The 14,632-nt window shown below is 46.1% G+C and overlaps 1 protein-coding gene across 5 annotated transcripts in view; it reads right to left on the minus strand.

Moving 5' to 3' along the window:
• Positions 1-14,632, minus strand: part of FHOD3 (formin homology 2 domain containing 3) — a 482,415-nt gene that overhangs the window by 136,948 nt on the left and 330,835 nt on the right. For all 5 annotated transcript variants that reach the window (XM_066246735.1, XM_066246736.1, XM_066246734.1 and 2 more), the window contains exon 10: positions 10,539-10,783. In XM_066246735.1, coding sequence (XP_066102832.1) covers positions 10,539-10,783 — 245 coding nt within the window. The remainder of the gene's footprint in view (positions 1-10,538; positions 10,784-14,632) is intronic.

A 14,632-nucleotide genomic window follows, 5' to 3' on the forward strand; every position in this document is an offset into this window, starting at 1 on the left:
AAGGCCACTCTAGCTTTAGAAACAGTTACACTGGAAGACAACTGACTGCAAGGTTCACCGACCTGGAAAGCATGTGGACTTCTCAGTTTCAGTGTTGTGTGAGATGATGACTCTACACTTTCCATCTAGGGCTTTATCTGATAGCTTCTTTGCTCATTCGGTTTATTTATCCTGGGCTGTGGCATCTAAGCCTGGGCTTCAACCCTCACCTACATGTACCTGAGTTCCAGAAGTGCCTCTCAATCGACCATAGACACCTCAAACTTAAAATGCCCAAAGCTTACTGAGTGGCCTTACAGCCATCCCATGACTCTGGGTTCGTGGTGATGTAAGAATAACCCAGACTCCTTCCTCTTTCTCACTATAGCGTCCAGGCAGCACCCGGAATCTCAGCACCTCCCCTACTCGCCACGCTCCCTGCCACTGCCCGAGGCGGCCTGCTCCATCTCCCCTGGACTGTCCAGCAGCCTGCCTGGCCACCTGTTTGCAGTCAGCTCTCCTCCAGTGCACTCTCCACACTGCTCCCAGAGCAGTCTTGCTGAAACACACGCCTGATTGCACTTCCTCACTTACAATTCCTCAGTACCCCTGGAAGTTTTAAGAATAAAATCTGCCATTTTCTTCAAAATCTGAAAAGAGCCCCAAATTCAATTCAGCAAAGTCCAACCCCTCCCCACCTCCAAGAAATCTGCAATCTGGTCACTGTGAATCTTGGAGAAACCGGGAATCCTGCCCCAGGAATCAAAGGGGCTTTACTGAGTGACTTCCTCCTTATACCTCAAGGCCACTGCCTTCTCCTGGTGGAGGCTTCCCCAGCTCCAAGCTCACTCCCTATGTCCCTTCCTTACTCAATACTCAGGGTACCAGAGCCTCTTGGACACTAAGTGATAAATCCAAATTGCTGGCTGTATTCCAATCACACCTACCTCAGGAAGTCACATCTCTTGTGGGTGAATCCCCTTTCTAATGAATCATTTACCATCAGATAAATCTTCCCAAGTAGCTACTTGCCGCTCATGGTACCAGCGGTTGTTAACCTGGTTGTTGTGAAATCCTCTAGTGTGTTTACGCCAGTGCACACTCTTCCCTCCAGGTCATGTCCATATTTATTTAACAATTACCTTCTTTAATAGACCAATATCCGGGAAAGCTCCGGGGCATGGAGTGACTGTAATGATAACAACCCTGAGCTGAGCACACACTTGGGCTGCCTCTCTTCACACCCTCCCCCCACTAAAGAGGCACCATCAGCCTGAGTTTGCAGTGGAGGAGACTGAGGCTGAGCCTGGCAAGAAAGCTGGTACTGTGGCTGCAAAAACCAGGCCTGTGCTCTCAGTGGCCTCAGCTGAGGTACTGCATTTGGCCAAGCCTCTGGGAACCAGGACTAGGATGGTCACCCAAGTCATAGATTTTGTAGGTTAACAGCAATTACATAATACCTTCTATCCCATAATACTTTGTGCTTGCAAATCTATTGCTCATTGCCAACTGTTTCCAAGACAGAGCTGGGGAGGGTATCTCTATATCTGCTATACATCCTGCACCTAACCAGTGAATGAATTCTCTGACCCCTGGCAATGGAGTCCTGTGGACAAGGCCTGATACAAACCAGAGAGTAAAGCTCTGCCCACAACTCACCTCCTTCCTGTCAAAGTATAGGGAGATGAGCTAAGCCACACTACACGGTTCAATAATTAGGCTGCCCCGTTTGCCCACTGGTTCTTGCAGCTGGTGGAGAGGTGCCAATCCCCTTCTGCACTCCTGCAGGAAAACAGAAAACACCACCCACCACCCTCTCCAGTCACCCCCCTCCAGCTCCTACCTCTGAGGCTGAGCCCTGGGGCTTGGCTCCCTTCTTTCTACCACCCACTGGGCCGCTAATTGGTGTGCATCAAGTATGACCCTCCAAAAGGTGAGGACTGGTTGGCCTCCAATAATTGATAGTAACTGCAGCTTCCTCTCTCTCAACCGTGAGTGTCTGTTCTCTATATCTTCCTTCCCTACCCATCACCAAGATTATGGCTGGTTTGTTATGATTAACTGGAAAGGCTTGTTCCAATGCTGCGATTATTGCTCCGGTATTTTTGTAACTCCTCTTTGGGAACTGTCTGCAGTGCCAATTTATGAGAAAAATAAGCAAATTAGGATGGCGATTTCAGGATCAAAATCAAACAGTAACTATACCCAATATAGCTCATTAGGATTACCAAGCTCTAGTAAACATTTGCTCTGAATGATGTTTTGCTTTCTCAACAAATCTAGTTCCTCCTCCAAAGAAAAAACACTTGCCACTACTGAAAACATTCTACAGGTTCAGAGACTAGCTGCAGGAATGTTTGGTTCTGAGTGTACACTCTGGACTAGGGCTGTCTGGGTTCAAACCCAGTTGTGTCCCTTCCCACCTGTGAAATCTGGGGCAAGTTCTCCTCTCTGTGTGTCAGTCTCCTCATCTGTACATTGGGGAAGATACTGCCATCATCTTCATGAAATTTCCAATATGTGTGAAATTGCTTAGCACAAGAGCCAGCACAAAGTCAGTGCTTCATAAATACTGGCTTCTGCTATCACTGCTGCTCCTACTACTTATCTCTGAGATAGTGAAAGAATTGCAAAGCATTCTTCCAGGACAACACAGAGAGGTTGCAGTTAGAAAGAAGACACACTTTCCTGAGAGAGCATGACACCTAAAAGCTACATAGGGGCCCTGGCTGGTTGGCTTAGTGGTAGAGCATTAGCCTGGCATGTGGAAGTCCCAGGTTCATTCCCAGTCAAGGAACACAAGCGAAGTGACCATCTGCTTCTCCACCCCTCTTTCTCCTTCCTCTCCCACAGCCATAGCTCGAATGAGCAAGTTGGCCCTGGACACTGAGGATGGCTCCATATCCTCATCTCAACTGCTAAAATAGCTCAGTTGCTGAGCAGCCCAAATGGGCAAAACATCAGGCCCAGACAGGGGACTTGCTGGGTGGATTCCAGCTGGGGACATGTGAGAGTCTTTCTGCCTCCCTACCTCTCACTTGATTAAAAAAAATTAAAAGCTACAAAGGAAAAAGATTTACAAATTGGATACTTTAACAACAGATTTTATGCATATATCAAGAGACACCATAAATTATGATACTTGGAAGACAGGGAGAAACTATTTATGACATAGTTGTCAAAAAGTTAATATCTATAATGTATAAAGAATAATTTTTCTGCTTTTGTATCTGAAAGTTTCTGTACTAAAAACAAAGAGTAGCTGTTCATCAATTTGAAAGGATACGCCATTCAGAAGACAAATGAGCAAAGAATATCAACAGGCAATACTCAGAAAAGGTCAATAGTCAATGGACAAACTAAAGATGAACAACCTCAGAAGTCAGCAAAAATGCAAATTAAAATGTGCTGAGGCACATTTCACTTTTCAGAATTATAAAACTTCCGAAAAACTCTTACTATCCAGCACTGGTGATGGTGTGGAAAAATGGTCAACTGCATGCTGATGGTAGGACAGCACACTGGATTGCCCCTTTTAGAAAGCAATGTGGCAATATCAATATTTAAAATGTTGTATGCCTTGATCTAGAATTCCATTCCTGAGTATCTCTCCTAAAAGAAAGCTAATGTGCACAAGTGTGTGTGTATTCATTACAGCAAGTTTGGTACTAGGAGAAAACTAGAATCAAGCCATAGCAAAATGAATGAAGGTTTTTCCATACAATGGAACACTAGGCAGTATTTTTTAATGTACTGATACGGAAAATTATCAGTGTAAAAAGACAGCAACATGAAGTTACTACTTATTAATGCTCAGTACCTAGTACATTTGTTTTATATCTACAGAATCACAGGAGGAAACAAGAGGGGGTTGTTTAGTAAAATGTTGGGACAGGGACTGCGAAGGCAGACCGTCTCACCTCTAAGCCAGCTCCACAATAGATTAGCTGTGGGACTCTGGACAAGTTACTTCAGCTCCTTGTGCCTCAGTTTCCCCTCCTGTCACATGGAGGTAATAACAGTACCTACCCCGTGGGGTAAGGGTGCAAAATGGATTTAGCACACTAAAGTTCTTAGCACAGTTCCTGGCAAACACTTAAGTGCTCAGTAAAGGTTACTGTTGGTCCATTCGTATATGGACTATGTGATCCAACTATCTCCATTGTATGTCACATAGTTGGTACCACATCCTTAAATCCTCTATTGTGTTTATTTGAAAACATACAGAGTTTCCACTTATTCAGTGCCTGCTCTGTGCCTGGGGCCCTAAATTGATACATGGCTATTAGTGGTAGAGCCCGGCACCCCCTCCCATGCTTCAACATCTCTGCTATGTCCAATAAATAGACCACAGTGACTCCGCAGGCCACACTGGTGAGGACTTGCACAAACAGTGCTCCTCCACTCCCTCAGTGCTGTGACCTATCCTCCGCCAGTCAGTGCAGACCAGACTTCCGACGCTGGTGTCTGCACTCCACCTCACACCATACCCTGCCAGCCAAACTCCTGTCCCTACAGCATAGATGGGCCGGCCATCACCTACCATGTCAGCATCCATGGCTGGCAACCCACCTGGCCATGGTCCCTCCTCATTTTCCTTTTTCTAGGACCAGCAGGGGCCAGGCCATATATTATGCTCTCTGCTACATAAAGGTTAGGTATTCTGGTCAAACTACTGAGTCCAGTTTTTTCCAAGTGCAAACTCAAGGCCTGGCCACAATCCCTGACTCCCCGTCATCCTGCTTACTTCCTTATACCTTTCCATTTATTAGAATAAATACTTTTGTATAACATATATTGAACCTTTCCCCCTTATTTTTATCCCTAATCTAACCTACAGGATAAAATTCTTTATTTTTTTATAACAGAGACAGAGAAAGGGACAGATAGAGACAGACAGACAGGAAAGGAGAGAGATGAGAAGCATCAATTCTTCGTTGTGGCTCCTTAGTTGTTCATTGATTGCTTTCGCATATGTGCCTTGACTGGGGCTGGTGGGGGGGGAGCGCTACAACAAAGTGAGTGACCCCTGGCTCAAGCCAGCGACCTCAGGGTTTTGAACCTGGGCCTTCTGTGTCCCAGTACGATGCTCTATCCACTGCGCCACTGCCAGGTCAGGCTAAAATAGCAATTCTTGAATTTAACATTTCAACTTCTTGACCACCAGCTAACGATACCACCAGCCAAGAGGAGACTCTTCGTTACTCCTTCCCAAGTCCATTTGATTATCTGTGAGTACTGGGTGGGCAGAGGTGGCTCTAACGAGCTTGACCCCTGCGTTACTATTCCTTCAAATAGGTTCCTGAGCTTGGCTGTAGAACAGTACACCTTCTATTATATAACCATTCTTCCAGTATGCCATTTTGTTTTATGCTGGTGTCATATCCCATTATCAATGTTTGGAATGTGATGAATGTGACGCTGATTAGACTGGATATGCTGGGCATATAGATTACTGAGAAGAGCAAGAGGTTTAGTCAAGCCTTTGGTTCCCCAAGAGGGTTCTGCACATTCCCTGAGAATTAGAAGTGCACAACTTTGCTAAATGGAGTCAAAACAAAAACAAACGGACCTACTATACTCTCTATGTGGTAGCCCAGAAATTTTGAGAATTATAGTCTCTGAAAACAAGAAAACTTTGATTCATGAACATGAGCATTTAAAGTAAGTCCACAGAGGTCTCTGTGATTTTAAGGAAGCTATCTTCCAATAGCCCTAATACTTCTAAACCATGGCATCATCCTAAGAAGAAGAAAAAACATTTTAATCAATTACCTACCTTCCTCTAAGGCAGGGGTTCCCAGATTCAGTACTATTGACATTTTATAAGAGGTCATCCTTTGTTGTGGGGGCTGTCCTATAATATACACTGTAGGATGTTCAGTTAGCATCCCTAGACTCCACCTCCAAGATACCAATAGCACTCCTCCTGCCCCAGCTATGATGAACAAAAAATGTGTCGAAGCATTGTCAGATGTCCACTAGGGCAGTGTTCCCCAACCTTTTTTGGGCCACGGACCGGCTTAATGTCAGAAAATATTTTCACGAACCGGCCTTTAGGGTGGGATGGATAAATGTATCATGTGACCGAGACAAGCGTCAAGAGTGAGTCTTAGACGGATGTAACAGAGGGAATCTGGTCATTTTTTAAAAATAAAACATTGTTCAGACTTAAATATAAAAAAACGGAAATAATGTAAATTATTTGTTTTTTCTCTGCGGACCGGTACCAAATGGCCCATGGACCGGTACCGGTCCACGGCCCGGGGGTTGGGGACCACTGCCCTAGTGGACAAAATTACCTGTGGTTCAGAACCACTGCCTTACAGGACACCTAGGACCACCTGCCTCCACCTTCCTGAACAGCTCCACCTTTCCCAGACTCAAGGCCAGACCCCCTTGCTCCCAGCTAGCTCTGTAGGTCCCCTTGTCTGACACATGCTCTGCATTCTCCAACCCCCTCAAAATTCCACAGTGCTGTGGGAACTCGAGAGCAACCACAACCATCAGCCAGATCCCCTACAGCCAGAGTCTCTTCACGGAATAATCTGTGTTCTAACCCTGAACTTAAGCACGCTGTTCCCTACAGCCCTCTCCCATGGCATGCTGGGCTCTTCTCTCCGACTCCACATACACCTCTTTGCCGACTCCAGACCATTTCCCTCCCAAATTCCCTCAAGTAACCCAGACCCTTAGGATCTGGCCTACCACCTGCTTTTATACAGTCTGGCAGCTAAGAATGGTTTTCACATTTTTAAACGGTTGGAAAAAAATTCAAAAGAATATTTTATGGCATGTAAAGTTCCAACGTCAGTGCCCACAAAGTCTCACTGGAATGCAGTCACACTCATTCATCTACCTATTGACTACAGCTGCTGTTATGCTACCAAGGCAGAACTCAAACAGTGGCAACAGACACTGTCTGGTTTGCACAGCCTAATATATTTACTATCTGGCCTTTGACAGAGGAAGCTTCCTACCCTTGCCTTTAAGGCACGGGGCAGTAATCTGTACCATCCACTCCCAACCCGTTGTCATCATCTACAACCTGCCAGGTCACTGGTCCATGTGTATTAAAATATACACATGACCGAAGGCTGGATGGCACAAATGCTTCCACCAGTGACTGAGTGAAGTTCAAAATTACCTCTGCGGGTTGGAATGTTGCGTGGAAATCAACAGGATAAAATTTGAAGTTCATATATGAAGTTCCATGCAGTGCTCACTATCAGAAAGACTGACATAAGGAGCAGGAACAAGACCTGGTATGTGTTGACAGAAGTAGGAACCAGGATGAATAGGAAAACATTATGGGGAAATTTTATCCATAGAATGGAAGACTAAGAGTAATGGAGCTATAATAGGTCACATGACTTTCCTAGCAAGCAGAAAGATTCGAGGATAGAATGGGGTGTCCCAGGGAGGAGAGTCCTGAGCCTGGAGTGAATGGGAAGCCTCCTGCTCTGAGCTACACGACCTTGAAGACGTTTTAACCCTAAAATTATATACTATTACAATTTAAGCCAGAGACAATGGTTCTTTTGCTGATTAGATGCTAAAAATAAATTTTCTTAGAAAAAAAAAAAGTGCTAACATTTTCTTCCTTCCAATCAAATCTGTAAATTTAAGTACAAAGATAAAACACCCATAGTTGCAAAAGATAACTTTTTGGTGACACATGACCAATAAACTCGCCCCTTATTTGGTTAACAGCTTGGTGAGGTTTGGTTTCTATTTCTTCAGAAACCAAAGCAAAGCAATATGAGTTAAGAGTCTTATCAGTCCTTAGAATTAAAACCCATCGCCTAGCAGGTCTACGTCTATAAGGAGACTTGGAGATTTTCTGCTTTTCAACTCTCTTTGAATTTTGGGGTTTCTCTTCAATGGAAACAGAAGCACATCCAATATGTAAATCAAATTCCCTGTCTAAAAAGTCAGACGTGTAAATCTCACTCAGAGACTATATTTAGGAATGGTTAGTTGGGAAATGGTTTTGCCCAGTTCCGACATTGAAAGGCAAAGACCAAAGACTCGAGTTTAATCCGCGGCTCAGCCGTCTAGCCCTATGATTCGTCTCAAGGCACCAACCCACTGGTTGATTTTCTACTCGTAGAATGAGGATGCTGACATTTGTCCTGCCTGGATGCTACAGGGGAGCACTGTGGGAATTAAATGATGTCAGAATCAAATGATATGGAAGGGTCATCTGAGGGCTGGGGGCCACAGACATGTTAGGATATCATGAATCTCTTTCTAGACTCAGACATTTTTATCTTCTTTTCAAAGTATCAGCATTCGTTGGGTTACAAGGTTATAACATCCAGCCTGAAATTCCTCCTGTGTGGAGTATGTGGGCATGTTGCTACAAGTTAGCAGTCCCTTGGGCCAGAACATTCAGGTAGGTGAGGAGTAATCTAGGTCAGGCATGATTCTGTGTCTTTCAAGGCCTACAGGGAATCTAACAAAATGAATTACTTAATACCAAGGTAATGTTTAGAGGCACACATGTTGACCAGGTGGCTAAGCTATGCACGCAGAGATCGTTTCCAGTTTTGTTTCCCGTCCCCCTTCCCCTCTACCCCACTCCCGGCTCTGCCAGACTTGTGCTGTTGTTCGGGGGCCGTCGGGCAAAATCCCCCCTGCAGGTCCTACGGATGAAGCCACTTCCTGATCCTCAACCTGTAGAACCTTATCTGCCTTCATGAGCTGGAAGGTATATTTTTCTCAAATAAATGCTACAAATTTAACACGAAAGTAATAATTCCTGTGAAATGAAAAGACAGCCCACTTTGGAAAGGATGAGACAGCAACATTCAGAGCAGCTTCTGTGGACTCCTGGTTCCAGATCCCACCCAGCCCAGTGCCTCCAAACTGTGAATTGTGCTCAGGATGGTCTACTCCACCGCTATTACCTATCACAAGGCACTGTTGCCTGAACTCACAACATGGGGACCTTTGGGAAGTGTAATGGCAAGTAATAGAACAGGAACAAGCACAGCAGAGTCACGGAGAACAAAAGATCAGCATGTGCTACTGACAAGGTCTCTCAGCTCCTACCCTCAGCATCAATGGTGGTTTTAAATAAAGATTTTTTTAGCTCATTGTATACACACATTCCTCAACTCTCTCCACGTTAATTTTTCAAGTATTAGTTACAAGAAGTGCTAGAGAAACCTTCAAGGGCCTTTTGAGCAGTGCCTGAGTTTCCTGATGATCTTAGATCACAGAGTGCAATGGTCGAGATGTTGTTTTTCGTCAATCTGTTTAGAAGTTTTGGTCTTCTTTACACTAAAATAGACTCTCAGAAAACAGTAAGAGCTTTAGCTAGAGGCCTATGTGGTAGAGCAGGTTATCAACATGGACCATGCCTTACACATCACTCTCAGACCAGTACCCTCTTCCTCCCACAATGGGAGGTACCCAAGGGCATGGGTTGGTTCATGTTTTAGTAAGTCCATGAATCTCAGACCATTCAGGGCCATCCTCAGTAGCAACGGAGGTAGGTGGTCCTTCAGGGGTAGAGAGAAAGGGACATATCTTGATCACTCTTTAAGGTCATCCAACTTATTCCGAGTTATATTTTTCTTCACCCTGTTGCCTCCTGAACTACATTTGGCTCCCAGGTGGATCTCTATGATGGGGAGAAAGGCTCCAGCCACGTGATCTGAACAGAACTGGCAAGTGGTGTATCAATCAGGCTCAGTGGACCTGGGTGGCATGGACTGGTCCATAGAGCCCCATCATCCTAGTAAACTGACAGCATCAGGAAGACAGAACTGGCTCAGATCCCAGGACAGCATGGCTACACCTGTGCATTATGGGATCACTTCTGAGTTCCCTTAAATTTCATCAAACTTTGTATTTTGAACATGTACAATTTCTCATGAGATGGACAATCTAGCTCTTTCTTCCTACCTACTTGTCTCATTCTCACTTTCTCCCAACCTAGATTTGAGGTTCCTAAGGACAAGGATCAGACATTTTCCATTTATATATCTTCACGGCTTCAAACAGGCCCGGCCTATTGCACACACTTAATAAAAATCTTTGCTGCTTGACGGACTGAATAAATGATGGAATTCACATTCACTGGGAATTCAGATGTATATACAGTTACATATTTTATATATGTATATTTTAGAACTTACACTGATTTGTTCTATTTAACTCAGCTGTAACTGTGTATTGTCATCAGTGTCTGAGGACTGTCACCATCTCACAGCTGAGAGATGGCATCGCATTTATTTCTAGGTCAAAACTTCGTGTTTTGTATTCTTTTTCATTTGATAAAGCACAACTTTTCTAGACAGACGTTAATTGAAGTATTAAATAATATGAAAACACAGATGGGTGGAGAAGAAATCATGGAGTTAGTAAGAACAAATCTATGCTTGTCACCAGGGCCACCTTGCCCTAGGCAGTTCCGTGGGAATTTGGGGTGATGTTTTAATGTAGAGAAGAGACAGGGGAGTAAGTGGGATGAATGTGGGGCTCCATGGAGTTGAGGCCTCACTCCCTAGGTTTCTTGTACCCCTCTCCACAGCTAGGTGAACACTTACTTTTCACGGAGGTCTCGCACTTGACTGGGCTTGAAGCAGGGAGCCGACTGGGAGCAGGGACTGCTGGGGGCCGACAGAGGATTCTTCGTGCTCTGGACCGAGTGCCGGCGGCTCCGCCTGCGGTCCAGCCCCCGCGGCTCCCTCTCGCTGCTGCCGCCAGTACACACGCTGGCCCTCCTCCGGTCCCGGCGCCCGCTGGGGGGGGGCTCGGCCGTCTCATCCCCGTCCTCGTGTCGGAGTGCCACCTGCAAAAGCAGAGAACGCCCAGCGCCAGGTCAGACCTGACATCCTGTCGCGCCCCGAGGTGGGACTGTGCGCTGCAGGCGCGCCCTGTGAGAACTGAACGGGCTTTTCCCAGCCTGCTGCCTCAGAGTCTCCGCAGGGTCTTCACAAGCAAACCCACCCACGGCGCAGGCTGCAGACCGAAAGATGCCGGCCGCCGGGCATTTACCCAAACAGGCACGAAAAAGACGATATCCTGAATTGGTCTGCGAAGTGTTTTGTAATTGCATGGCATCTTCACCCTGGACCCCCAGTCTGCCATATTCCTGGGCCATGCCCTGCTCTTCTCTGGTCCAGGAGGTGGAGTCCCTCCTGCGGCCCAGTGACAGGAAGCCCTAAACTTCCTGATGGTTGCAGAGCTGGTTTTCCCAATGAGGGAGCTGGAAGGAGCTCGGAGGGATTCTGGTCATAGTGGGGAGACACAGGATCCAGGTGAGGGGCACCAGCCTCCCCCACGGGTCTTGTTGAGAGGCCGAACCCACAGAATGTGCTACCCTCTTACAGACCTCACATTCCTCCCTCACTAGCAGCTCCCCGCAGCAGCCGGGTCTCAGGGCTGGGGTGGAGCCTGTAGTTAAACTAGACAGCCTGCATATGGGAGCCACCAAAACATGTACCAGAAACAGGCTTGACCTCCAGAATACAATTTTATAAAAAGTGATGCATACTTGTGCAGAGGAATAACTGGCTTATATTTTGTCCCTTGGGCTTTCATGTGGAAACCTGAACCAACTGTCACCACCCTACCCACCCCACCCTCTTCCGAGGGGTATTTGGGTCCTGCCCCTAGTTGGTGCCCCTTCAGAAGCCCGGCTCGCCTGCCCCTAATCTCACCCTAACCTGGACCCAACTCCGCGGCTTGCTCACCTCACCTCATTGGTACACATCTTTGCACATGCCCCTTATGCATGCTCACTCTTCCCGGCCATGGGCTATCCACCTGTATCTCCAGTTTCTTTAATTTTTTTATGCCTACCTCCTCTAAAACCGGATAGTAAGAAGAGCACGAGTTACCACCGACGAGACTTTTGTGTGCAAGCTTGCTGTGCCACGAAGAGACCAGATGTGACCTGCAACAGGACACTGACCCTCACTCTAGCCCACCAGATGAGGAAAATAGGATTGCATCTGCAGGTTTAGAGCAAGGATAACTTATATAAAGGTAATTTACGCAAAGCAGCTAGAGCAGGGCGCTCCCTGTGGCTGGTACTCAATAGCCATGACTGTCCTTCCCCAACCTATGCCCTCAGATGAGGGCGCCTGGGATGCCCACAGATTCCTCCATCTCACAGGCCTGGTGGGTCAGCCACCTTGCAGTCCAGGTAGGCCAGGCCCACCAAGTCCAGCAGTCTCTCTGACTTGGCAACTTTGGGAGTCCCACAGTGTCATGTCCCCTCAGGTGCAAGTGCTCCAGCCTGTGGGTGCTCTCAGTCACATTCCCCAACTTGGTCCTGGTGCGAGAATGAAGAAGTGATAAAGACACAGAGAGATCATCACACTACATGGCGTTTATATCACCTAGCTACAGAAAATCTGGCCATTGCAAAATCGGTGAGCCCCCGTGTCCAGTTTGGGCAGCAGTGTTCGCCAAGCAAGGTAGGCTTGGCAGAGTCGAGGCGAGGCCAGCCACTCCCACGCAGGTACACAGGACTGGGCACCCGAGACACGTGGCCTGTTTCACAAGCGTGCACCCCTTCATCTGCCCTGTTTCCCGTACCCTCCAGCTTTAGCTTTCAGAGAAGATCGATTTAGTGAAAACTCTTCTGTCTCTGAGCCAGATACATTTTATAACAAACTCTCAGATATATGAAGGCGATTTAATACTATTTTGACTATTTGGTGCCTCTGAATTTACTAACCAGACATAATTTTGGGAGGTTTGAGGTAAGAATTGATACGAGTTCAGAAAAAGCCCGATTGTTATAAAATCTCGTTGGAAAGGCTGTTTCCTAGGAATCTCCTCTCCAGTTGAACTGCAAGAACTAAGAAATTATGCACTTGGTCAGTCACATTTATCATCCTCTCAACCTGAACACTTTAAATGGCATTCTCTGGGGAGAGTTTGAGAATGATTACGTACTTAACCAAGGACAGTATTTTTAAATATTTCTAGCCAATTACTTTTTCTTCATTTTGAGATATAAAAATTCTAGACCATTTGAACTCACTCTGACCTGAGGTATTGATTCTGCTTCTCATTAAAGACACATTTGGAATGATAAGATTAGGGGCCAAAGTAGAGCTCAGATATTTCTAATTCCTTGTCTAACCTCAGTGATCCAAGGACCAAACAGCTTTCCCCTCCCAGGGCCTGGCAGAGGCCCTCGCAGTGTGCGCACAGGGCAAGCCACCTCATCTGCCTTCTGTCAAGAAACTCAGACACAATCAGAAAGTTTCAATGAAAAGAAAAATCTGGGGAAATTATCAAAGCAACATTATAAAGTGAAATTCAATGGGGGACTTCCTAAAGCTCAGATCCTCAACAAAAACACTAATTTCCTTAAAACAAGAAAAGAGTGATAGAGGGGTGATGGGGGCACAGAATCCCAGCAGAGCCCAAGGCAGCCTCGGGCTTGGTATCACCGGAAATTGGGGGCTGCTGTTTGCTCATGGTTTTGTTCTTAAGATAAATCCTAGACTCAGCAGTGTCCACAGAAGACAGGAAGGCAGACTTCACTTCCACAGTGGGGCTACAGTGGCAGTTTCACATTCTCCCGGTTCGAGGGAGTCCTACAGATTAGAGTCAAGGACCCTACAAGCTGGGAAACACCCGAAGAGGACAAACCTCACTAGGAGACTTACTCAGAATCTGTGGTGTCAGATCTAATTTACTGTAAGTGCAACAGATGTCCTCCATGGGGACACAAGGTGAGGTCGAACTTGTCCTGAAAGATCCCTACTGTCACCCAAATGATGGAGTGAGTCACTTGCTAGATCCCATGTCAAATATCTTCTAACTCTTTTAATTAAACGTGGAACACTGTTTGTAAATGAAAACCCAGACTGAGGAAGAAGATTCCAGAGTCCAGAGCACTGACCACTGGCACCCCCTACCCTACCTTACTGAGAAAGCAGTTAGAGCAGCTGGAAGTGGCATCTCTGAAAACTTCTATCAGTTTTTGAGGCCACTGAACGATTTGAGCATTCTTTCTAATGCTTTATTAGAAAGAATTTATTGTGGAAATGTTCAAAAAGATACAACATATGGTTTTGTTTGTTTGGTTGGTTTTTTTTGTGTTTATTTTTGTGACAGAGAGAGGAACAGACAGGGACAGACAAGAAGGGAGAGAGATGAGAAGCATCAATTCTTTGTTGCAACACCTTAGTTGTTCATTGACTGCTTTCTCATATGTGCCTTCACCGGGGAGCTACAGCAGAGTGAGTGACCCCTTGCTCAAGCCAGTGACCTAGAGCTCAAGCCAGTGACCTTGGGCTTTAAGCCAGTGACCTTTGGGCTCAAGCCAGCAACTATGGGGTCATGTCTATGTTCCTATGCTCAAGCCAGTGACCCCGTGCTCAGACTGGTGAGCCGAGCTCAAGCTGGCAACCTTGGGGTTTCAAACCTGGGTCCTCTACATCCCAGTCTGATAATCTATCCACTGCGCCACAGCCTTATCAGGCTATACAAGGTATGTTGAAGAGTATAAAGACTGTGACATATTCACTACCAATTATGGTTCAACAGTGATCAACTCCTGGCCAATCTTGTCTCATTTACACCCTGCTCCCTCTGTGTCCCCAACCCCACACAGCCAGTGATTTTTTTTTTTTTTTTGGAGGGGCGTAATTCCAAGATCACATAATTTTATCTG

This window comes from Saccopteryx bilineata, chromosome 11 (assembly GCF_036850765.1).
Source record: "Saccopteryx bilineata isolate mSacBil1 chromosome 11, mSacBil1_pri_phased_curated, whole genome shotgun sequence".
NCBI lineage: Eukaryota > Metazoa > Chordata > Mammalia > Chiroptera > Emballonuridae > Saccopteryx > Saccopteryx bilineata.